At 47.6% G+C, this 24,170-nt stretch overlaps 7 protein-coding genes across 7 annotated transcripts; 3 read left to right on the top strand and 4 right to left on the bottom strand.

The window, feature by feature from the left end:
* Window positions 1-1,180: 1,180 nt before the first annotated feature.
* On the bottom strand, window positions 1,181-3,467 carry F4812DRAFT_281438 (uncharacterized protein). Its single transcript, XM_047931022.1, has 2 exons — window positions 2,364-3,467; window positions 1,181-2,293 (listed from the first exon to the last, which is right to left on the bottom strand). Exons 1-2 carry the CDS (start codon window positions 2,996-2,998, stop codon window positions 1,477-1,479), a joined length of 1,452 nt encoding a protein of 483 aa, XP_047793176.1. The 5' UTR covers window positions 2,999-3,467; the 3' UTR covers window positions 1,181-1,476.
* A 1,996-nt stretch (window positions 3,468-5,463) lies between these two features.
* Window positions 5,464-6,907, bottom strand: F4812DRAFT_419252 (uncharacterized protein). Its single transcript, XM_047933326.1, has one exon. It carries the CDS (start codon window positions 6,401-6,403, stop codon window positions 5,696-5,698), a length of 708 nt encoding a protein of 235 aa, XP_047793175.1. The 5' UTR covers window positions 6,404-6,907; the 3' UTR covers window positions 5,464-5,695.
* Window positions 6,908-7,038: 131 nt separating this feature from the next.
* F4812DRAFT_419251 (DUF663-domain-containing protein) lies at window positions 7,039-10,813 on the bottom strand. Its single transcript, XM_047933325.1, has 3 exons — window positions 10,686-10,813; window positions 10,566-10,636; window positions 7,039-10,506 (listed from the first exon to the last, which is right to left on the bottom strand). Exons 1-3 carry the CDS (start codon window positions 10,744-10,746, stop codon window positions 7,189-7,191), a joined length of 3,450 nt encoding a protein of 1,149 aa, XP_047793174.1. The 5' UTR covers window positions 10,747-10,813; the 3' UTR covers window positions 7,039-7,188.
* Window positions 10,814-11,731: 918 nt separating this feature from the next.
* On the top strand, window positions 11,732-12,089 carry F4812DRAFT_456868 (protease propeptide/inhibitor; the record flags this gene model as incomplete). Its single annotated transcript, XM_047937064.1, has 3 exons — window positions 11,732-11,746; window positions 11,809-11,918; window positions 11,999-12,089. The coding sequence occupies 3 exons, from the start codon at window positions 11,732-11,734 to the stop codon at window positions 12,087-12,089; spliced, it is 216 nt and encodes a 71-aa protein (XP_047793173.1).
* A 612-nt stretch (window positions 12,090-12,701) lies between these two features.
* F4812DRAFT_456867 (alpha-ketoacid dehydrogenase kinase) lies at window positions 12,702-14,223 on the top strand (the record flags this gene model as incomplete). The annotated part of the gene is made up of 2 exons (XM_047937063.1): window positions 12,702-12,964; window positions 13,044-14,223. The coding sequence occupies 2 exons, from the start codon at window positions 12,702-12,704 to the stop codon at window positions 14,221-14,223; spliced, it is 1,443 nt and encodes a 480-aa protein (XP_047793172.1).
* Window positions 14,224-14,825: 602 nt separating this feature from the next.
* Window positions 14,826-21,319, bottom strand: F4812DRAFT_419245 (glycosyltransferase family 2 protein). The gene is made up of 3 exons (XM_047933323.1): window positions 20,504-21,319; window positions 16,767-20,432; window positions 14,826-16,709 (listed from the first exon to the last, which is right to left on the bottom strand). Exons 1-3 carry the CDS (start codon window positions 20,809-20,811, stop codon window positions 15,341-15,343), a joined length of 5,343 nt encoding a protein of 1,780 aa, XP_047793171.1. The 5' UTR covers window positions 20,812-21,319; the 3' UTR covers window positions 14,826-15,340.
* Window positions 21,320-21,432: 113 nt separating this feature from the next.
* Window positions 21,433-24,124, top strand: F4812DRAFT_419244 (uncharacterized protein). The gene is made up of 2 exons (XM_047933322.1): window positions 21,433-23,132; window positions 23,334-24,124. Exons 1-2 carry the CDS (start codon window positions 22,977-22,979, stop codon window positions 23,511-23,513), a joined length of 336 nt encoding a protein of 111 aa, XP_047793170.1. The 5' UTR covers window positions 21,433-22,976; the 3' UTR covers window positions 23,514-24,124.
* Window positions 24,125-24,170: the final 46 nt, after the last annotated feature.

Genomic DNA, 24,170 nt, shown 5'->3' with positions numbered 1-24,170 from the left:
TGTCACTAATATCTACGATTAAACAAGACCGTCTAGGATCAGCTGTTGATGAGTAACATGCTCCCAACTTGACCCAGTTACTGAATGCGCCTTCAGCCCAACGCCTCAGACGATGTTTCACATCGCTCCACGGAAATTCACCATGGAGCCACCCGAAGCATTAGTGCCCAAATCTTAGCCTATCTCGGTACATATGGCGAAGTTGAGAAGTTGGGAAGTGCTAGATCTAGCTATTATCTTATCAACTGCAGCTCATGAGCTCAACGATTCACATCTGCCTTCTAAATGATTCTACCTCCCCTGAAACTCCGTGACGTGGGTATATGAGAGTAGACATAAACTCTAGGATCAAACTCCAATATAGAAGGCTTTAAATGTGAGATGCTGTGTGTCAGGAGCAAGTCTTTCGGAAGACCCATGGTCGGAATTGCAGATACAGGACCTTCTACTTCTCATTATATATCAGGTACCTAAACTATAGAGCTTGCAACAATACGGCATGAGTATTTGAAATATAGGGGGTGGGGCTAGTTACATAGTAGGCGTACCTAGATGGAAATACCTAAAGCACGTAATATCTCGTTTATTAAGGTTTGGAATTAAGCTTAACCAAACAAGCAAAACCGTAGAGATAAATATAGAGTTGAAGACCTTGGAAGCTAATACGTACTATAAATCCTCACATTTCTAAAAGCGTCAATTCCAGTCCGTTTCTTTGATTGTGATTGGATGAGTGTTATATATCTACCTGCTGGGATGAGTGAACTTGTTATAGTATTGCACTCATTAACAGTTGTAACTGTTGGAAAATACTGTTTGATAATACTTAGTATGTGTATTTTTATAGGTGTATCCTTCTACTGGTATAACTATCCAGGTATTTGAGTTGAAGAAACGGGTTGGTGTCCTTTAGGTATGGTTACACCAAACGCATTGTCATTGCTATTACTTCCCCCTTGCTTTCATGACTACCTCCTAAGTAAGTTAGTTTAGGTATGCCATCAGTTCTTTTGATTAACAGAATAGAAAGCTTCTCGTATGAACGCTTATGATAACAATGTTGTTTCGCTAATGATTTTCCTCGATTCCGTTTTTTTATCCTCTAACCCCTATACACCGTCAACACGTAGAGTGTGATCCAGAGAGCTGAGCAAACTAACACAGTCTCTCCACTTCAAATATAAGAATTCACTCCCGACTCGGACCTTCACCAATACCTGTGAAATAGAAATTATTTGATAGGTTTTCTTTTGCCGTCAAGATACTAAGTGCCCACCTGAGGTCAAAGCAAATTCGTGCCGATTGTCAAAATTGTAAATCATTGGCTCTTATAAAGAATCGACTCCGTAGAACGCAGGGAACCCCTGGGATCCCTCGACTCAAACGTGGAAACGCGATCATTCTAACCAAAGTTGTCCTTTTTCCAACGCCAGGCTTGGTAAATGCATATCCCGGTGATATCCCAAGATTCTCCGGCTACGAGAGTCCCAGGTACCTTGCCACATGGGCAGCAGCTTCGCCAGCCACCTCGCCAGCAGCTTCGTGTCCTCCTTCGGCGGTTGCTCCGTGTCCGGCAGCTTCGTGGGGGTTCGGATAGTAAAAGGCGGCGACGGCGATGGAAACGTAGACGATGATGCACAAAAAGCCCTCCAGATAGTCGCTCTTCTTATTCCTCAAAAAGTTTCCGACGGTGATGACAGCAAGTATCAGCATAACGATATCGAAGATCTCAAAGTTGAAATCCATCGGGAAGCCATAGCCCCATCCGACAATGATAACCAGCGGGGCGTTGAGCATGGCGGTCTGGATCGTGGCGCCTATGCAGTGGGATAGGGCGAAGTTGATCTGGTTGTCCCAGGCCTCGTCGATAGATGTTAAGTGCTCGGCGGCTTTCTCGACTAGAGGGACTAGGATCAAGCCCATGAAGGGGTCGGAAACGTGGCCTTGTTCCACAATGGGCGTGATTTCCTGGACTAACGCGATGGCGATGAATGTCACAAGAGTAACAGAGACGGCGAGCGCAATTACACATTCCGTAAATGTCAACTTGGCTTTCGCTCTGTCCTTGTGGCGATCTACATCTCGTTCCTCGTCATCTTCGAATATAGCGTCGTAGATACCATGGTGAGTGTGCATCTGGAAGAAGAGGAAGACAGCATAGGCGACAAGGAGGAGAACCGCAATGATGCGAGAGATTTCGATGACCCTACTATCGATCTCTTCGGCGGTGAGGTTATAGCCAGTACTGTTGATCGAGCGTTGGAAGACCGTGGGGATCGCTAAGCCAAGACCGCTAGAAGACGTTAGTAAGTATTTCTATAAATATGATTAGACGAGGGTTGGAAGCTGGGGCATAGGCGTACGCGATAAGTAAGAGATTCGAGCCAACTTCGCTGACTGCGCCGTCGAACGTGGCCTCTTCCCGTCGTAAACCAGCGGTAAAGAAACACAGGCCCAAACACAGCAGCATATTAGCCAATATAGATCCGAGAATAGCAGCTTGAATAACATAGTACTGGTTCCCGCGAAGCAAAACCATGAATAGAATGATCTCGACTATGGATCCGATAGTTGTCTCGACCAGAACACCAAGCATATGCGGTAGCTTCCTCGCCAGCTCCTGGCCAGCGAAGCCGATGAGGTTTGCACAGGGGACCATGGCGATGTACGCCAGACTAAACTTGAGGATATGATAGTCGTCAATCGAATGTTGGACGGCAATTGCAGCGGGTACAAATGGCCAGAGGATATTCACGGCCCTCGATATCCAGCTACTAGATCGCCAAATGATGGAGAGGAATTGGATGGGGTGTAAACCGCTTCGCCCCGATTCACCCGCCGACTTGATGCGTCGAAGGCCGCGTAGGCCGCCGCCAGATGGATTATCCATCGCGTCTTGTCTGGTCTTGGGGAGTGTCGATACTTGTTCGCTGGTTTGAGAGGGTCGTGTAACTTTTTCGTGACCCCCAGTTACACCTTCAACAACCGCCGTCGTCATCGCATAACCAACTTGGTAATATTTTCTACTTTAGTAACTACCGTTTAAAAGGGGGGAACCAGTCAGCAGAGAAAAGAATAAAAATAAAATAAAAAAAGAGAAAAGAAGAGACAATGGTGATAAATAATAGGATGCGCCGAGAGAAACAAGTAGTAATAAGCGGGAAAAAATAAGACAAGAAAAAATAAATAGAGCGTCTAAAATGCTTATGATTTCAATGCATCAGCCCCAGCGCAATGAAACAAACAGGAAGAGAGGAACCTCGCACTATGGATAGGTACCAATACGTTAGTTACCCCATAAACCAATTTCTAAATTCATTACACTTGGCGCGCCCTCTCTGGGCCTCTCTGCGTTGTCCGTTTGCCAAGAAAGATCTAAAATGAACGAATCGACGAACTGCTTCTGCTTGCTTACAGCCAATATTACCTCTTACAGCTACTCATAGCTACTCACAGCTACATGGTTACAGTTATTATATACCTAGCTAGATGGAGGTAGTTAGGAGGTAGGTAGTAACTTACCCCGTCCCTCCACCACCCATCATCCACCATTCACATCGTCAGGCCTCCCATGGCACGTGCTTTGTGATAGATTCCCAGGATCCACCTCTGAAACGGGGGGAGAGGGAGGTTGGCAGGGCCCTGCACTCACTGGAGTTTTAGCACGGTAGACGCGATGGTGGGGGCGTTGAGGAAGATTCGTCGAATAGGAGGCCTTGTTTCGTATAGAGAAATACACGATTCCGGTGTAAGTTGGCGCTGGCTGGTGTCAGAAAAAGACACTACATTACTTACCTAGGTACAAACTAAACATTAACCATCCCATTGAACCATATAATTTCGATGAGGGTTTATGTTTTGTTGAATACCTGGTAGTTAAGCACTTGAGAGGTAGTCAGGTAGCCAGGCTGGTTCTAAAGTCGGTGGGTTTTAATACCTAAGACATTGAATCAATTCCGATAGGCTCAAAGATATGAATATTCTCTCTTGCGGCGCCTATACTGTGTCGAGAAGGGCTATTAACGCAAGGGCAAAGCGTTTGTTTGCCCCTGATGTTGCTTGTGAGCTTTACGCACTTATAATCAACAACTCCTGCGTCAACGCATAGCAAGATGGAGGGGGATTGGGTTAATATATGTTGATGGCAAAAAAAGGCAGCCCTAAAAGATAGCGGGAGCTGGTTCATTTACCGACCTGTCAGCTTGTCTGTTGCTTCATCCGATCCATAAGCCAGGTCCATAGCAGACAGACCGTCATCATTCTTCGCAGCAGAGTCTGCTCCATATTGCAAAAGGAGCCTAACCGTGGGAGCGTTTCTTCTTTATACTGCAATCATTAATGGGGTAAAGCCAGACTGATCTTTAACATGTACTTCAGCGCCCCATCTTAGGAAAACTTATGTTAGGTAGTTTCAATATCATCCGCCCTGACAGTTTGGTGGAGAAGGGGTGGACTGTTTTCAGCAGTCAGCTCGGCGTTTTCACCGTGTTCTAGCAAGAGTTCTGCTACATCAGAAACCCCGACTCACTGCAAGCTGTAAGCTTGTCTTATCGTCGGCACCGTGCCCTACAACGGTAGCACCACGATCCAAGAGGATACGGGCTATACCAGAGTGTTTGTTTTGCACAGCTAATTGTAGCATCGTTACCTTCACTTCTGGATCCATCCCATGCGGAGACATTATCTCTCTAAACAATGAACGAAATGTATCCTCATCGCTGTCAGCTATTGCTGAAAAGAGTTGAGCAGAGTTGAGCAAAGTTAGCTTGAACCGACTTAGGCATTCCATCTGATGACAATGTGTTATCCATTGGATTCTATCCAGGTAGTCAGCTACGCCTCGAATATGTAAGTGGGTATGTCATACGTAAGGTAAGTGCCAGGATATCTCATAGTGTTTTGGCCTTGTCGATCATGGCACCGTTCTTCTCGTTCGTCTCAGTTTTCTGGCAGCACATTGCCTGTGCATGCGCCTCATTATTATTGAAAACATGAACATACGATACGATTGAGGTCCACGTTAGCTTAGCTGCTATGCTTCGTGGTTGGGCTGGATTTGGCTTCTTTGGCCTTGCTCTAACTAGGTTATACGTAATGATAGTTTCGATTAATATCCTGGCTGAACTTATAGATTAAGTATTAGTGTTACAACCTTATCTTTTCTCCCTTTACCTAATATACTCCTCTGAACCAGGCATAGTCACTGTGCGTAGGGTTACGCTATGATGGGGTGGTATTTGGCGAATAGGTTATATGGGTAATAATAACCACCCATCAAGACAGATTTCTAGGTGAATTAGCATTGGAAGAACACCCATGATAATCCAGGCAAAGTTTGAAGAGCTCAGGTTTGGTAGAACAACGTTAACTCAAGAGGCTGACGTTGCCATTGTCACCTATAAGCACATCACGGCACCGTCCGTGATACCAATATATATCTAGGTATCTATCGAGTAAGTTTAAGTACGAATGGAATTAGCTATTTAGAATTACCAGGTAGGCTACTTAATTTTCGGTTTGCTACGGCTGACACCTACCTAGATTGGCAGATATGTTGGCTTAGTCCGTGAAATTCCAATCCGTTTAACGCCCTTCCCAACTATTACCCAAGTATACGGTTACCTCTGTTGGAAGTTAGAGAGCAGAACCAATCCCATAAAGCTGAGTAATATGATAGTATATAAAACTACTTGTATCAAGCTTGTCGTAGGTCTAGTTCAACGTCCTCATTTATTGACGATGTAGTCTTCCAAGATCTCTCCAAGAACTGCCAGCCCCCGAGAACTCCGAACATCATGCTCGCCAGTATAGTAACGTTCGTGACCCGGTACCCCGAAGGCCAGAGCGAGTAAAACAGGAGGGACGCAAGGGACATCAGGACCCCGAGAGCAAGTAGGAGATAATAGAACGACGTGATCTTCCGCCGGACAGGTGTTGGGTCTTTCTTAGTCGACACGACGGTGAACAGCAGCGGAGACAGCATCGACGCGGCTACTTGGGCAACCATAATCGGGTGGCTATCGTCGTTCAAGGAGGGCAGAGCGTCCTCTGGTCGTCTGGGCATTATGCTGACCGAAAGCGTCGTCCATATTCCCATGAGGAAACTGAAGATAACAACGGCGAAGCGAACTATCGTTCTGCCGTCGGACATTGAGCATAGATGTGACAAGACGAATGCAATTGTGTCAGTGAGGTAGACCACAACTCGTTTATAGGTCGGCGGTGTCAACCCGTCGTTGGTATCCGATGAAGGACGATGAACCTGATGTAAGTCCGGCTCGGAAGGGCTAGCAGCAACACTAGTGATAGGTACCAATTCCTGTCGGGACTCTTGGGAGTTTATGGTAGGACCGTCCGTTTCGTGGGTCTGGTTGATTTCGGATTGATTTGAACCACTAGCCATAATGCGATTTTTTTTTTCAAGTAGGTACTGTTTCGTAGAAAGTGGAAATCATCGGATAGGTATCACAGGTTCAAGGGTATGATTTTGTAAAAGAGGACTTTCGGTTGAGATGAGCCTCTATACTAACAAGCTAGCATGGTGCTCAATATGGTGATAACTCGATATAGATGGATGGTATAAGAGGTACCTAAAGATGTTTTGTGTGGGAGGAGAGTCAGGAGAAAGTACGAAGTTATTTGTATTCTAAAGAAAACACACTCTCTACCGGTGGACTCGAATAAATGGAAGTGAGCCTGTAGCTAATCTATATTTATTGGATATCATGACATCCGCCTACCTGTGTTTTTAGCGGCTATTCAACCGAGGGCCGCCTTATATGGTAGACCACAAGAGCCCGACTTTTAAGAAAATCCTATACCAATACCTGAACTTACGAGGGATATTGTGTCAAAGGTTGAAAGATTATTAGGACTGGAAGTTCGTCGGTGCGTAACGCCATTGCATTTTTATTGGGTGTATCTTCCAGAATGGTGGGTTATACAGGATGTCCTTACTTTTGTTCCGAGCAGCGTTGCGCGCGCGAATTCGGAGGCACGTAATACGCGTAAAGTTTCGGGGCTAGTAAGCCCGGGCTATTGTGGTAGGTAGGTAGTTATTAGGTAGCTAATCCGACAGCCTCCTCTAGGCCAACTCGGCCCCGTTAGCCTGCACGTACATACCTCGGAGGTATAAATATTATAATCTTATGAGGTAAATCACTGATATCATAAATGTACATGGGATAATCACCTCCTCCTCTTTCCTCCACCTCCGCCCCCAGCTCCCTCTCCGTCGCCTTTCCTCTTCTTGCCCTCCTTGCGCCAGAACTCCTGCTTCTCCCTCCGCTCCCGGGCCTCCTTCTTCTCGTTCATCTCCTCCATCTTCTTCTTGAACTCGGCCCGCTTCTCCTCCTTCTTCGCCCGGCGCCGGGCCACCACGTCCTTGCGGATCGTCGTCAGCTTCTGCATCAGGTCGCGTGCCTTGCGCTCCTCGCCGCCCAGCACCACTGCCCGCTTCTGCATGTACGTCTTGCGCTTCTGCGGCTTCGTCTGCACGATCTGCGACTTGAACGGCAGCTCGGCCGCTAGGGCGCGCGGAACCTTGAGCGGGTTGAAGTGTCGCGTCGCTCGCTCGATCTGCCGGTACTTGCTGTTGTTGTCCTGCGGCGTTGCGATCCCCTGGTCCCGCCGTACCTCACCCGTCAACCGCATCGACTGCCAGTTGCCGAGGAGGTTGGTGACCGGGTTGTAGAACCGGTGCGGCTTGATGGGGTACCACGCGCGGAGGAATACCAGATCGCTGATCAGGATCTTGTCTTCGAAGGTGGCTCGGAAGTGCCCATCGGGCTTGGATAGAGCACGCTTGATCTGACCACGGATACCCGAAACGGTTTTGATCGCCGCGCCTTCAAACTTGGCTATTTCCAACGAGCTGTTGAACATATCCTTGATAAATGCTGTGTTCTTGAATATTTTGTATGGCGCACCAGTAAGTTTGAGCTTCTTCACAATCTCAGTCGACTCGTCAACAGACAAGACTGTCCCAGTGGCGGCAATCCGGAAGCCTGGGTTGGCAGATGAAAAGGACTGGAAACAGACAAAGCCTGTATTGGGCGCGATTAGAGGGCCGTAAAATGTACCGAAGCAGTGCATGTGTTCTGGCGTATATTTCAGCATACGATTCCTCGTGCGAGAATCCGAAATGCTATAGATTGGGAGTGTCTGGAATCTCCTCCATCCAAGAGAGAAAATGAGGGGGTCGTTGGTTTTGAGAATTTTCTTGTGCCAGCGGTGCCTCTTGATACGGCACTGGACAAAGCCAAATCGATCTTCTGTAGCAAGCACACCTCCGACTATGATAGGCATGCGAGCGTTGAAATTCGTAACAAACTCCGCAGGCACCTTTTCAATCAGAATCTTAGCATACTTGCCAGCCTTGAAACCCTCAACGGCGACTCTTTGCCGTTCGTCTAAAGCTTCAAACTCGGCATTATTGATGTCAAGTTGCTTTTGAATGAGTGCCTTTTGCGCATCATACCAATCGTCTTCACCGAACTCCTCTTCGTCTCCGCCTTCGCGCCTAGCTTGAGCTTTATCGTTTTTAAACCCTTCACGATCTTCCTCCTCAAATCGTAGCTTCAACTCTTCTTTTCTCCGAGCGTTCCTTTCGCGCTCTGCTTCTAGGCTCTCTGCTGGCTCGGGCGCTGGTTCGGCCTTGTGCTGGTCACCAGTCTCAAGATCTTCAAATTCACCGTCCCCCTCGTCGTCTTCATCTTCATCCCCATCCTCATTGTCGAACCCGTCAAACCCATCTTCGTCGTCCTCATCTCCGCCAAGCTTTGCTGTTGTGAAGCGTTGGCGAAGGTGCTCGATATTATCGTCGAGTGTCCATTTGGCAGCCAACTGATCATAATCGTACAAGGGTATCGCGCGGTCTTCTGAGCTTGCGTCTTCCGCATTTTTTGCCTTTTTAAAGAAATCTTCGTCCTCGGAATCTTCAATGTTTTCTTCCTCCTCTTCTGCATCGACTTCTCCTTTCCATCTCTTTAGCACCTCCTCAGCCGTCAAAGCCTCGTCATACATCAGGCGTGCGAGATCTGCCGTTCGGTAGGACGGACGACCGCCATGGCGAAGCAGTGCCTTTCCGGCCAAGTCATCCTTCCACCTGAGCGCAGATTCCTCTACGTCATCGTATTCGTCCTCCTCTTCATCCTCTTCATCGTCGTCTTCATCTTCCGGCTCATCGCCTGATATAGAGCCTAGATCTGAATCGCTGTCCGCAAATGCGATATCTTCTTCTTCGCCGTCCTTCTCTGACTGCTTGAACATTTTGCCCAGTTTTTGCTCATTAAACTCGGGCTCTTCATCCGAATTCAATTCTTCCTCTCCACTAACGAAGCCTTCGTCTTCGGACATCTCCTCTTCATCCTCATCTCGCGCGGCAAACCTGGCATTTCGTTGGCTTTTCCTTCCAGTATCTTCTTCCTCAGGGATACTGGTTATCTTCTCACCACCTCGGAAAAGTTGCAAGCCGTCTTCTGTCTGACCTAGCAGCCGCCTTTCTCCTTGAAGTCCGATGATAAGTTCTTCACCTTCGCCACGCTCCACATCCTCGGCATCTTTATCGAAATTAAACCCCTTTTCCCTAGTAATCCAGATGGCATCGCCGTCTATTTTTAGACCACTTCGATCTGACATGGGAGCATGAAGCTTCTTCTCCTTTTCGTCTAGTCGCTTCCGTCCAGTTTTGCCGGTCGCTTTCGCAATTGCCTGTTCCATAGCTGGCGTTGGACATGGGTCAGGTAGAGCTTCTATATTTGACACAGAGAAATCACCCAGACCAGGAATATGGACTTTTTGATGATGGCTCGAGAAATTGGTTCCTCGGAGGTATCCTGAGAGCACAATTGATCGATCGCAATGTTCGTCCTCTTCAACCTGAGTGGGGTGCGTGATATCTCGAAAGCTGTCTATGACAACGTAGGGGTGCGAATTCCTCCATATTAAAGGTCGAGGGTTTTTCATGACGGAAAGGAAACGAGAAAGATTGTGAATTTCGCGGTCGGGGTATCTTCCGTTAATAACACCAGATAGATAGAATAGATGTGCGCCCTGGTATAATTCACTCCACAACCTGTGTTTTAACCTCTTCTTCGCGTCTTTCAGGGCCTGTGGTTTTTTGAATAAGTCTAGATGAGTTAGAATACCGAAGACATTTCCGGGCATACCCGTTGCGGCTAGGATATTTAAGAATTCCATAGTCTCCATTTCGAAGCCAAAGTTTCCGTCAATCATTAGGAGGACGATGTCGGCAACTTTAGCTATATCGACCATCGCTTCGAGCTCATTGGGACATTCGATGAATGTTAACCGTTGCTTCTTCGATGTGACCACGGTAATGGGCCCCTGGGGGTCTGAGATCGTCTCCTTTGCATATCTGCGAATGAGCGACTTTAACAACGTCGTCTTTCCAACGCCAGGTGGTCCAACAATTGTTACGAGTCTCGGCGGCGGCTCCTCAGGTAACCTATCGACGAGAGGAACGTGAAGTCGCTTTTCTTTGATCTAATATAGCAACATTAGTCATAGCACGGATGAATTAAATTCACGTGGATTGTGCATACATCATGAGATCGAGCAGCAGCTCGTTGTAGTTTACCGGGTCTCGAGAAGGCGAAGGCCTTGGGATTGTGATCTGGTCCTGTCAGTAGAGTTACAATAATAATAATTGGGGTTATACTAACCTCCAGTTGGCTTCTTCTTCTCTTTCGATTTGCGATGGGGTTTGTGCGCCTGTTGTTCCATGATTGCGACTTTGCGACGGTTGAACGCAACAACTCGGCTTGCTGGAAGATTGAGTAGCGATCCACGTCCTTCGCATTGAAGAAAAAAAAATGTTTAGATGATCAATTAAATTCTTTATCGATAGCGATAAGAGTATCTGAAATCAGGATCTACCATGTACATAAGCAGTCTAGATTTATCTAAGGTGATATAAAGCGGGGCAAACTTCAGGGTACCCTCGGTACCTCTTTGGGAGGTTATCGGCGGCTTAAGGTTTAACATTCCAATCAGCACCACGGGATAATTACAGCTTTCTAGAACCTTTAAATCCAGACATCAAGGTATCACATGAACGGGTTCGTATGTTAATATAAATAGATTTATGCAGTGCTTCGAACTTTAAGCAAGTTAACCTATAAAAGGTGAATTAATTACTTAGGACTTAGAAGTGTAACGAGGAATGGTCCTATTCCGTAATTCAGCTAATTATTTGCTCGATGTACCTATGTGTAAGTAGATCAATAGCCTTTTTTAAGGTGCAAAGGTGCAATAGGATGAGTCAAATCCCAGCTGAGAGCCAAGAAAACATAGCTGGCTTGGTTACGTACATCTAACATATCAGAACCTTTTCTACTATGTACAGGTGATTCGAATGCGCGCTAAAGCAGTAGGTACGTACCTAGGTAGTCAAATGATACATAGTAGACGAACGGGAAGTTTGCTCTAAAGGTTAGGCCGCGATGACGTATTCACCCTCCTACTTGTCGAAAGCCTCCTACGCGTATTCAGTCCTACATATGCCACTAATCTCAACTGTGATGGGCTTTAAAAGAGGTACCCATACCGATATTCTAATAAATTCCCGCCCATGCACTCCTTTACTTCTATCCGTCTTGCCCAACTCTTTGTTTTGCAACACCAATACCTATACCACTTTGCAAGAAGCAACCATTATAAACTACCTCTACCTACCACACGCTTATTCTGCGCAAGTACCCCTCTCAAGATGCCTACCTACATTGTAATTATTACCTTCTATTTCTGGGCCCACTAGGAAGGATATCATTGCTCACGGTTAAATAGGTTACCCTGAAGGACACTGCTTCCCCCGAGGAAGTGGCCGCTGCGAAGAAGCACGCTCAGGACCAGGGCGGCAAGATCGGCCACGAATACAGTCTCATCAAGGCTTTCTCGTATGCCGTTCTCTAGCATTGATATTTTAATCTTCTATATTTTTTTTATAATTTTCAGACAACTAATTTACTTGATATAGTGTCACGTTCCCCAATGATGCTATCACCACACTCGAGTCCAACGAGCATGTTAAGGCTGTCGAGCTGGACCAGGAGGTGAGGACGCAATAGTTGTTGTGTACCTACCTAGGATCTAAGGAGGTAATTGAGGGGCAATTGGGTTTTAGAGCCGTGGCGTGAGCGAGCGAGCAATCTGATGCGGGGCTTTCGAAACTAGGTACTTAGGTACATAACCTAATGCCGCTTAAGTAACAGCTATAAAGCTTGACTTATCAACTTGGCTTAATGCAAGATTCGAGAGGATACCTAACCTATCTTTATGTTCTACCAATCTTTTCTAGCAACGTCTCATTTAAATATGTCCCATTTATGATTATCATGATTGTATTGTATTTAGGTCTTTAATTTGGTACCATCTTGCACAATGTGCATGCAGCTCGGGATAAAGGTATCTGGTGTACCTAAGGCATTGCAAGATCAATAAGTGGAAACGCCCCCCCTTTCTCTCCCCCCTGAAAAGGTACGTACCTGTAAAGAAAGACCTTCGGCGTCGGCCGTAGCAGATAAGGACCTCTTATCAATTTCAGTTCTCAAGCAACTGACGTCGATGTTTAATTATTTTCGTCTTCAAACCCTGGTTATGACTCCAACTTTCAACATACGATTAATTCTTCTTCTTCTTCTTTTCTCCTGCTCACCGCTCCACCACCACACAATGCCGCCATGAGCAGCATATATAGGCCTTTGCGGTGTTTTTACCCACACAAGGCCTTCTTGATTGCGACTCGCAGACGAAACGTCCTTGGATCGTGCTTTTATTCGTCACATCCTACTGGTACCTCGTCGTCCTCACCCTCGCCGTCGCCGTCGCCATCGAACGATGAGAAGTGGTCCCACCCCCCAAGCACAGCGACTGTGACAGACGATGAAATTGCAGACCTCACCAACAAGAAACAACACCCGTTGAGTCTTGCTGATTTGGTCAAGTATGTAACTGTTTTTTTTCTCTTGGTCTATCCAAGGTCTATCCAAGGGACACGTAGCTAATGGAAGCCAATTCAACAGACATGGCTGGCCACCTCTTTCGGCAGAAGCTCTTTTCTCGTCAGCTAATTTCACCCTCTCCCTGCTGCCTATACGGCTGGCCCATCGCATCCAGGCACTGCGAAATCTACCATTTATCGTAGTCTCGAACCCCAACATTAGCAAGATCTACAATAACTACTTGCACTCATTATCGACTCTACTACCTTGGAAGCACCGCACCATCAACAACCTAGATGGCGAGATCCTCTTCACTTCGGTTCTAGCTGAGCTAGTCCACACGCACCAAGATACCATCCCTATCCTAGCCAAGGGATTTCTCGAGTGTCGGCAGTGTATCTCTTCCCAGGAAGTCACCCGTTTTCTGGATACTCACCTGCGCACCCGTATCGGCACCCGCCTCATCGCCGAGCAGCACATCGCCTTGCACTACAGCAGTCTCCCGCACTTCGACCCTTCCGCTTCGCCGACCCCCTGCCCGGAGCACCCCTCGTACATCGGTGTTATCGACACCGCGCTCTCGCCCTCCGCAGTCGTGGACTCGTGCGCCGGCTTCGTAGCCGACATCTGCGAGCTGAAGTACGGCGTGCGGCCGCACTGGGTCATCGACGGCGAGCCCTCGACCAGGTTCGCCTTCGTGCCCATGCACCTCGAGTACATCGTGACGGAGCTGCTCAAGAACGCGTTCCGCGCTACCGTCGAGAGCGGCCGCAACCGCGAGCCCGTCGTCATCACCATCGCCCCCGAACCCCCCGACGCCGGCCCGCCCCGCGTCACCCTCGACCCACCCGCCGGCGACAAGGGCGCCTTCAAGAGCGACGCCATCAAGCCCCTCGACGGCAACGCCCCGGGCGTTACCATCCGCATCCGCGACCGCGGCGGCGGTATCGCCCCCGACATCTTGCCGAATATTTGGAGTTATAGCTTCACTACCTTTATGGAGGAAGACGAGATCCCAGGCAGTAGTGGCAGCAGCAGCAGCGGGAACGGCTGTGGTGCTAGCAACGACGCGTTGAGCGTGATTTCCGCGTCTGGGGGCAGCGGGAGCTCTATTGCCGGCTTGGGCTACGGATTACCGCTTAGCCGCGCGTACGCGGAGTACTTCGGCGGCGGGATAGCCGTGCAGAGCTTGTACGGCTGGGGCACCGACGTTTACTTGCGGCTGAAAGGCGTCGGCAAGATTGATCATATAAGTCCGTGAGAGAGAGAGAGAGAGAGACGTTAGTTTTACGACGGGTTAGGGTATAGAAAATAAAGCTCATGTTAATCCCCAATGCCAATGATTATTATCATATTCGGATCCTTTTCCTTTTCCCCCGAGCAGAGAGCGCCGGGTGCCGGGTGTATGATGAATGTAATAGAGAAACAGACTGATGGGGGGTATATAGGAAGTTTAAAATTGCCATTATCTACCTAGGTGTCTAGTGTATTTGTGTACTTGAGGCATTCTGCTGTCGCTGCACTCGTGTTGTTACCGCGCATTTACACGTGTACGATCTTAATCACCTCGCCTTCTGGCGACATCTTTCGTTACACATTCAAGGATACTATAGTACCTACCTACCTGGGGCTGGGATCAACCAATACCCGGGTTTTAGCAACTGCCCGGTTCTCCTACCACATCAACACAGCTTGCACACGGCGCGCATAGTAAGAACGCCCTGTCCTGAGGTCACATCACGTATCTAGAACGATATTCCCCCTCGTAGTTGTGCGTAGGCGGCTAGTTCAAACCACTAGAATAACTGTCAGGTAGTCTGGCACATACGCACATGTCATGTTCATCGTCACATAGAACCAAGATCTGTCTATTAAATTTGATTATTACCTAGTAGCAATGCCCGATATGCGCAAGAGAAAGCCGTGCAGATGTATGTACCTAGGTACCTGTAACGATGTATAACGACGATATGATATGATATGATATGCAGCAATGTAAAAACAAGATACCCGCAAACTGCTCCCGTTCATCTAGAACTAGTTAAGACGTAGCAAATAGGGGGAGGAGGGACGTAAGTGCAAGCAATATACCCTGGAATCCGATCCACTAACCACCACTAACCGACATTATGAATTCCTATCATTTTCTTCTTCTCTTCTTCTGCGTGGATAAATAGTATGTGGCTTCATCTGCTCTTCTTTTGTTTAAAAAAACGCCGGCAAGGACAATATTCATTTAGGATGATCCGGCTCCGTGCCTCCCAGAACCACCAGCATCACGTCAAATACAACCAACCTGAGTTGCTTGCTATATGTACATCTAGATTAATTCGTCCTATATCTGCTCCGATCCATTATAGATAAAAGAAATAACGTGGCTACATGTTAGCCAATTCGTTGTCGATCTGGCGATCAAGGAATGTCTTCCGTTCGCCTATTAACTCCGTCTGCAGTCTTTGTTCAACAAGAGCCCTGACCTGTTTCTTGGTTACCGTGTCTAAGTCGACTTCTCGGAGGACCGCTTGGATCGCCTCTATAATTATGCCATCGTCGGGCCCTAGGTGACCTCGTTGGAAGTCAAATGATGCAGTTGACTGATGACCCTGGCCTAATGGTGGGCGAGCACCCCCTGAATAACCCAGTGTGGCGTTGGACATACGGTGCATCTCGAGTTGTGGAGAGTTGTTCGATACAGCACGCAAATTGTTCATGCTGGGCCTTTGTGTAGGGAAGTCTTGGAAAGGCGATTGCATATGCTGCATGTCGCCAAACGATGCAGTAGACTGTCGGTACATGGGGTTATCGTTGTAGGGGCCAAGGGTAGACTGGCGAGCCATATTCTGGAATGGAGCCGGAGATTGGGGTGGCATGAATCCACCACGACCTTGGAGACCAGTAAGGACTGAGGGTTGTCGAACCGAAGAATAGACTGATTTCATGTCGTCCATTTCATATGTGTCATCGTAGTACTCATGGGCTTTTTCATTTTGTGCGCCACGGCGGCCGGGTAGATTATTCAACGTGGCATAATCATCCCAGCGCTGCAATGGAATGGAACGCGGGTCGAAGCCCTCGTCATCGACTGCCACTATTTGCTTGTTACCCTTTTCACCGATGACAATACGCGTGTTACCCCAGCTGAAGTTGTCTTGGTTCCAGAAAGAGTAGAGGGGTAAGACGAAGGAGTAGATGGGGAATGCGAGAAGGTAGATGATCATCCAACCCACGTGTTGCCATTGTCGCTTAAGAATAAAGATTAAAGCCTGAAGACCGTAGATACCAGCTAGCATGGCGATTGAAACGATTGGGAATGGACCAGTGTGGGAGATGATAAGGTAGAGGAGGTAACCAATATAAACGCAAGTGGCCGGTAAAATGAGTGTTCCAGTGAGGTCAATGAAGACAACAAAGCGCATGGAGAAACAGCAGAAACCGCACATGTCCCGAAGCATCATTAACTCAACAAGGTTATGAATAGTAGAGTTAATCCATCTTCGTCTTTGTGAAAGTAAGACGCTCCATTTCTCAGGAGCTGCCGTCTGACAGTATGCATCAGGGATGAATTTAAATGACATGCGTGGGAAGTGCTTCGTCATCAGCGTTGTGAGGTATCGATCTTCTCCAAGCGACAGAAGATTCTTCTTGTGGAGAGTGTCGACGGTACAGATGCTGTAATCCTTAATCACTCCATCAGAAATAATCAAAGGTCGGCCTCGGTCAGCAGTGCGTAGACGGTACATTGTGAAACTGTATGCCAACTTAGTATATCATGAAATAAAATGAAGTCGACATGAAGAAACTTACCATCCGGGCAAACAAGTAACACTACCAAAAAGCGATTCGAAAGCCTTTGACAAGTGGTGGGAGATGTAGTATTCGTAGACTTGAATCATGCTCCACCAAGAACGTTCCTCGTTTTGGAGACCAGTCTCTCCGCAAATACCAGCGATCTTTGAATTGTTGGCACAGGCCGCGACAAGACGATTGAGGGAATCTTCTCGCACGCAAGTATCAGCATCAACCATCAATAGGTACTCATACAGTTCAGGATCGACACCAATGATGTTATTGATTTGATGGAACATTTCTAGTTCCAGAGGGTTCATCGGAGCCCGGTGGTGGACGCGGTTCAAGAAGCTCATCAGCAAGATTTGGGAGTCACGCTTGCCACGGTTACCAGGCTTCGCCTTAGACTGTTCGGATTCTTTGCCCACTTTGACGACAACGAGGTATGGAACCACATTGCCTTCATATTCGTAGAGACCAGAATAGACTTTGCCGTAATTGAGTTGTTCACTACCAGTACCAACAGATTTGAAGGGCAGAGCTGGAGGGTCGACCTTGGGGTCAACTCCTAGGATGTCAAGAACGATCTTGGGCGTAGGTCGATCGTTACCTTCACCGACAATAACACCATCGCAGATAACACATATCAGCTTCCTCTTGTTATCATATTGCAACGCCGTGAGGGAATCAAGTGCCTTTCTTAGCGAATCTTCTCCTTCCGTATAAGCTGGAACCTGACAAATGACAAACTTGTCTTGTGGGGCTGGACGTCGTTTGGATCCAAACTGCAAAGCTGCAAAGAACTTGGTCGCAGTAACAATGCAGATCATGATAGCGAAAGCTAGAAGGATGTAGTTATTGGCTTGACATTGAGCCGAATTACGGAAGTCGGGTATGCCGACGTAGAAGGTTTCCTTGATACAATTGAGACTGTTCAGTTTCGAGGCAAGCGCTGTCTTATTCCCCTTAGCGTTGTCGATTTGGTTGGCCCATAAGCTTGTGACATCCTGTCCCGGGTTATCCCTGATCGTATCTATCATATCTGCGTCCAGGAAGTTGTATTGAGCGAGGTTCTTATAGTAATCAATGGTGTTGAAATAGTCGGTCAGGTCGTAAATTCCACCTTCATAGATGATCCACATGTGGTTGTTGTTTCTGCCGTCATCATAGACCTCCGTGAGATCCCAGACTAGGTCGCCATGGTAATACTCCTTGATCTTTGGTTGGAAGGTATCACGGTACCAGGTAGCGGACCTTAGCGCGGTTGTCTGATCCGGCTGGTAATACCCAGACGTATGCACACCTTGGGGTATAGTGGGCGTGTTGTTTCTTTGTAACTGTATAGTTTCAGAGATACCGAGGCCGGGGCATGTAAGCGGAAGCGGAGCCACAAAATAATCGTCCAAGTTCATTCCCGCGAATTGCATCATGAGATCGTTCGTTGTCTCGATATTCGAGTCGCTATGCTGCCGTCGCCAAAAATCGCTAATATCGTAGACTCTGCCATGAATACTGACCCAGAAATCATCTCCGCCTTGATGATTGTCAACTTCTTTCTGGAGCCAGGCCTTGTCAAAGTTGGGGCAGATGATCCGACCCAACAAGATGATCCAGAAAATAATAAACACGTTCATCAGAAGTATGAGAAAGACCAAGACGAACTTTTCACGCCAGGCCATGCGAACATCGGGACGCTTCATCCGACCAATATAACGAAGGGCAAAGGAAGGAATCCAAAAGGTGAGACACCAGACAAAACCGACCCAAATTCGTCGAGTGAGGGTTGTATCTACAGTTTCCACGTGTTTACCTTGAGCATCAAGAGGGTCAAGATTGTTGATGAAGTCGCCGTCGGCGGTGTAGTATACTTGGTCGCGATGATTGTCACCTTTTGACCCTAAGCCATAATCGCCATTGCCACCAGCACGCTTAGCGGAGGGTGCAATCGAAGCAGCTCTCATTTGACTCTGCGCAAGCGTAAGTCGACTCTGGTTACGCTGGTGGTTAACAAGCTGGTCCTGGCTACCGTTGGAATAATGATCGGCAATATTCGGTGGGAAAAATCCGCTGCCATTGTTAGAATAGCCGGTCTCGAGGCCAGGCGTGTTGAACACATTGCTCATACCACCAGGCATCGAAGCTTGTGGTGGCCTGAGGTCGAGCATGCTCTCAGCTTCCCACCACGCAGTTTCCCTCATCCATACGCGTTCTTTACCAATAACCACTTCGCCGTTGCTCCAACCCCTCTCAAGAATCCAGGTCTCAATACCCTCCCGGCCTTCTCCGCAGCCGAGGGGAGCGAAACGCTGGTAAAACTCATGCAGATCAAAGTCTGCCGTAAAATCAAGATTCTTATTGCGACGATTAGCCCACTCAGGCAATCTCCAAGCACGTAGCTGGCGAGATACGGTGCCAGCAGACCAGGCAGACGTGATGGAAGGAAGTGCAGCTAGGCTGGCGGGGGTTTCGTCAGTAGGGTGAAGGGATAAATGATACCAAACACGGCTCGCACTTAGGACACCTGGGAGGTCTAGCCGTGCATTTCGACCCAGGTTAATCCCTTGTCCAGAAACAGGGAAAAGTAACTTCTTCAGGAACCCATCGTCATCACTAGCGAAGCCAGCCTTCTCCAGAATTTCTTCTCGCTTCTCAAGCTCGTGTTGTCTTGTCTTAGCGATGGGACCGGTTGTGATACCCAGGTCAGGTGCAACATCGGCAACACTGCTTTGCATTTCTCGGATGACTGAACTGCCAGCAGGAACAACATCCAGTCCATCTTCTTTCATTTCAGCGTTGATTCCTGTAGTATCATCGAAAATACCACGCATTGCAATGGCCTTGCCCAGATTGGGATCCGGAATTTCTACGACAGTTATGCAGACGGTATCCCCATTATCTTCTGCTGACGTCGGTGTTCTGTGGCCGTCTAATGACTCCTGACCATCCCTAATACGGGACATCTGGAGCCCAATGGCCTCATTTGCCTTAGTTATAACCCAATCGACGAGGGCCTCATACAATCCTCCCACCAATACGCGTCTATCGTCAGTTGTGCATTGCCGGGCTAACACTTCTGGGTCAAGACCCAGTAGTCCACCAACATCCTCGCAAACGTCTTCCAGGACATCGTCATCAACATTATAGTCAAGGGTATTTCCAAGTTTCAAAAGCCCAGCAAGGGTCGAGATGAAGTTTCGGTGAGCTGATCCCTTAATACCAATTTCTTTAAGGGCAGTACGGAAGTCATCGGCGGCAGCACCGTCATCGGCGGTCGGAAGATAAGACGGGGGGCTATAAGTACCAGACTTGGCTAATAAAGAATAAGTAGAGGCTGACTTGAGACCCAAGAATTCTCGTTCAGCCGGAGTCGATGCTGAAGTTAAAAGATAGTAGAAAACGTCAAATGCACGATAGCCAGCTTCAGCGGGTATATCAAGGAGACCTTTCACTGTATCGATACCGCCCTGAGATAGCGCCAAGCTAGCTGCAGTTAAGTTTCCAGCTAGATTTAGCGTCAGGGTTACTGCAAGGGCAGATTGCCGCGGCGTTGATGGGTTATAGGGAGTTACACAGCGTATAAAGGGCTTGATTACTTCTAAGGCAGTTAAAAGAGAAGAGGGGATGGCAAGAGGTAAGGACGTGAGGAACGGGCTAAGTAGTGAGGGGGTTGATTGATGGAGAGACCTAAATGCCTAGAATGAGCAACAATTTCATGCCGAATAAGGGGGATGGATATACGAGCTAACACTACGTACCCTAAAACAATGCAGCCGTCTTCTGCGCGTCGTCTAGCATGTTCCCACGCTCTGGCAGCCAGGTCGCGGTCTACAGTCCCTCCGGTCTTGCCGTCTAATCCTGCTTGAGTAGCAGTAAGCCATGTATTAACGACGAGGCTTGTTCCGGCATCGAGTCTATAGGGTTGTGATGACATATAGATATTATGAATGCTGTTCAGAAGAGTAGTCGTCGAGACCTGGGATGATTGCTGGCCGGCGCCTCGTGATCCTCCCATTGCTTCGGAAGCAACCGAGTATATGGACATCCGTGCTTGGTGATTAGCCATGTTGAACTCGATTAAATCGTGTTGTCCGGATGGACAACAACGACAGGCTTTACAATCCGGAATAAACTGATCGAGGTCAGAGGACACAGATATAAACGACGGGTTCGAATTAAAGCAAGTCCTTCCGCTCGTGTATTAGACTAGAGGTAAGGCACTGAAAGCTCGGTAGGTGACTGATGGGTTCGACGGGGAGAGAGCGAATGTATGTCGAATAGGTCCGTGATAATAGAGTATCGGGGAAAAAACAAGGGAAAGGAAAGGGTTCGCTTCGCAAGAGACTGGATAGCGAATGGCATAGATTACCTCTCCCGTTTCCCGGATACTATAATGCAATTACGTACGGTTTATAAGCGATAGTAATTAGTAGAAGCGATAGACTATCGTATCACCAAAGCGAGTGAGGTGACAGAAAGTAGGTACTGAAAACAAGAGAAGCGACGACAAAGTTGAGTCTGTCTTGCAACAAGAGACCAGTAAAACGAGCAGATAGTGTAGGATAATCCTCCCCCTACTGTTCGAAGCTAGAGGAAAATAATGGGCAGATCGGGGTAACCGTGCAAGAGTACTTAATACAGTGCGAATTAATGTTAATGCCTTGGTAAGAGATCAAAAACGATCTAGCGTGTATCTAAATTTTGCTTCCCCCCTGGAGAGGCTCTTTAGAAGCCGCAGGTGGTCTAGATATACGAAGTACCTAGGTACAATACCTAGTCGGCTAGTCTAGTGATACGGGTACCGTATGTACCTAAACTAGCGTATACAATACTTCTATGTAGATACCTTTTTTTTCATCGAGGCGCGCTGATCCTTCTCTCTTTTTACCGTCTCCTAACAACTGGGAGAACTGGGAAGAACTAGGAGAACCCCTGTCTTCTCCCACAGTGACTCTGCGCTCCCAATTCCCTATTTTTGTCCACACTTCCACAAGGATTTCATCCGGGAATTCACACGCGATCATCACTAATTGATCGCTGATCGATTGCGGACAACGATGGGATTTGGGGAAGACATTGACGTGGCCAGCAGCGGGCAAATCAAATTGCAAGTAATTTCTTGATTGCTAATGGCATGATACATTGGCATGGGATGATTCTGGTTTTACGCGACTACCTACCGCCTAGGTAGCCCTGCTGCCCTGCTGCCCTGCTGCCCTGCTGCCCTGCGAGCCCTGTGTGTGTTTGGACCGCTGGTGAGGATGGGCGGGGCCGAAATACGAAGCGGCCAAATGGGGACGACAGGACTCGGCAAGTCGATAGCCTTCTGGAATCCGTTTGTACCACTTTTTATTGGGTGCCTTTGTCTCATTCCTCAATCACCACAGCCACAAGCATAATGCACATACCACACTAATACGAGAGCAACCTTCTGTCATCATTTTCCATCTTTGGCTCAACTAGCAGAGGTCTCGTTCGTGTTGAATGCTCGGTCAACTTATCAAGATCTACCTCATAAGAATTAGAATACGATTAACGAGTACAAACTACCATCGTACAATAGGTTAGGTACAATGCGAAGAACTGGTAGGAATAGTTGAGCAGCAAGGACCGGTGGATGTTAACACAATCTTCGGCTCGCAAATAACCTTATTATTATACCAGCAAAAGCTTGTTAGCAGGATATTGTCTTCTCTGGTATTCAACTCCATTCTTAATTCTTTGCATTTGTTGCCGCACGTCAGTCGCCGACAAGCTTTAAGAGCAAATTGCCCCCCTAGATTTGCATTAGTTATTCCCTATACCCCGGGGGGTATCTACCCTACTTGATGTATATACCTAGTATATGCCACAATATGGTTTTTTACTGCACATTTCGGTCTGATCTACAACCCCCTCTTAGCTCGTCGGGGAAAGGAATGCAATAGCCAACTCCTATCCAAATTACCCACTCCATCTACCAACGTTTCTCTCGTCAGCTACCTCGAGTTCGAAAGTTTCCTAGCACCAAAAAATCGAATCAGCTGTGACCCGAAAACATGGTTCGTGTCTCTCGTCTCTTGCGTCTCTCTTCGTTTGAAGGGTAAACTACGGCGGATGACATCAAGTGGACGGACCGGTCGCCATTGGTCGTCCTTCAGGGATTGTTGATAAATATGCGACAACCCACGTTCCTGCTACTATGTAAAAAAACAGCCCTGTACAAAGAATACATGAATCCCCGATGCGCATATGCGTGTGTCACGATGCAGGGCGTTCTTGGTTAACATAGTTGTCTGGTCACTCCGATCAATAACAAGCTGTCAAACCTATCACACGCCATGGTTCATATATATTATAAACAGAGGCGTCGATTTAACTTGGACCGGCTGGTCAATGTGGACAGCAGTACGTAAATTTTGTTGATTCTATCCAGGATGGCCAAGACACGCGGCTACATAGTATGGAAATAAGTACAAAATGCTGCTGGTGCTGCGCCATAATCCCGTTGATATCACTACCACACGCACCAATCAGCGTACATTTTGTTTCAATCCAAAGTGTAGCGTATTTTTAAAGCCGATATAACAAACTACTAACATCGCGTAGTTTCTCAGCCCTGGAGCAATGCTGTCATTCATTCTAGGATATGTCCCAGGAAAATTGCAAGCAGGTAGCCGACGGGCAAATAAGTCTAATGTATTGGAGCTTTGGGCATTGGAACTCTTTCGGATTTTCGTACCCTGCCTCCACTTCCCCCGTACAAATGCTACTCTGCTACCTACCTAAGATACGTATGGATCAGATCCCCGATCTAACACTGTTATGCTAGGAAACGTCCATCTTGAGTGCTTCGACCTGGCTTTGATTTATACCGATTTTGACAGGGAAAGCAAAGATCAAAAAGATATCCATGATATAAGAGGTAACAGCCTATAGGGTAATCATCATGCATACAAGACCAGCCGAGACCGTAATGGAGACCATCCCCGTCTGTTGCGCTCGACATGCAGGTATCCAAGAAAATTCCGCGCGGTTCGATCGATATTTCGAGAGACCAGCCAGAAAACAGTTAAACGTGCTAACACGAGACGTTGGAATAAATTACTGTGTATTATACGGAGTACATGTCGTAGATCTGCCCTTCACCTGCATTTACGGAATTAGGTAAGAGGTGTACCTAGGTACCTTTGTCGATGGGATGAATGCTTGGACGAATTGGACGACGAAATACTTTCTTAGCGTGTCAGCGGGTCACAGCGCACCTCCCTAAGACTTCGTATGGTTTGGTCTGGTCTTGCACCCGCGCCTCGGGAATCCCTGTACTTATGCAAACTAACAGGTGGTAAGCAAAGCACCGAAAAGCCGTGCACTGTACAGTAGGTACCTGAATTAGTAGCATTAGTTGTACAGAAAATAAACTGCCCAAGGGCAAGAAGCTGGTCC

Source organism: Daldinia caldariorum (genome assembly GCF_022478825.1).
Source record: "Daldinia caldariorum strain CBS 122874 unplaced genomic scaffold F4812scaffold_3, whole genome shotgun sequence".
Lineage (NCBI taxonomy): Eukaryota > Fungi > Ascomycota > Sordariomycetes > Xylariales > Hypoxylaceae > Daldinia > Daldinia caldariorum.
The sequence above is the reverse complement of the archived record's forward strand: the minus strand, read 5'-3'. Positions and strand labels throughout refer to the sequence as shown.

Bases quoted from the DNA above. Each gene is read 5' to 3' on its own strand.
- F4812DRAFT_419245 (XM_047933323.1), bottom strand. From the start codon at position 20,811: ATGGCTAATCACCAAGCACGGATGTCCATATACTCGGTTGCTTCCGAA. The intron at 20,433-20,503 runs GTACGTAGTGTT...CTAGGCATTTAG, and splicing joins GACGGCTGCATTGTTTTAGG to GTCTCTCCATCAATCAACCC. The intron at 16,710-16,766 runs GTAAGTTTCTTC...GTTGGCATACAG, and splicing joins GTTACTTGTTTGCCCGGATG to TTTCACAATGTACCGTCTAC.
- F4812DRAFT_419251 (XM_047933325.1), bottom strand. From the start codon at position 10,746: ATGGAACAACAGGCGCACAAACCCCATCGCAAATCGAAAGAGAAGAAG. The intron at 10,637-10,685 runs GTTAGTATAACC...TGACAGGACCAG, and splicing joins GAAGAAGAAGCCAACTGGAG to ATCACAATCCCAAGGCCTTC. The intron at 10,507-10,565 runs GTATGCACAATC...TTGCTATATTAG, and splicing joins CTGCTGCTCGATCTCATGAT to ATCAAAGAAAAGCGACTTCA.
- F4812DRAFT_419252 (XM_047933326.1), bottom strand. From the start codon at position 6,403: ATGGCTAGTGGTTCAAATCAATCCGAAATCAACCAGACCCACGAAACG.
- F4812DRAFT_281438 (XM_047931022.1), bottom strand. From the start codon at position 2,998: ATGACGACGGCGGTTGTTGAAGGTGTAACTGGGGGTCACGAAAAAGTT. The intron at 2,294-2,363 runs GTACGCCTATGC...AACGTCTTCTAG, and splicing joins TCGAATCTCTTACTTATCGC to CGGTCTTGGCTTAGCGATCC.
- F4812DRAFT_419244 (XM_047933322.1), top strand. From the start codon at position 22,977: ATGCGTGTGTCACGATGCAGGGCGTTCTTGGTTAACATAGTTGTCTGG. The intron at 23,133-23,333 runs GTACGTAAATTT...AACATCGCGTAG, and splicing joins GCTGGTCAATGTGGACAGCA to TTTCTCAGCCCTGGAGCAAT.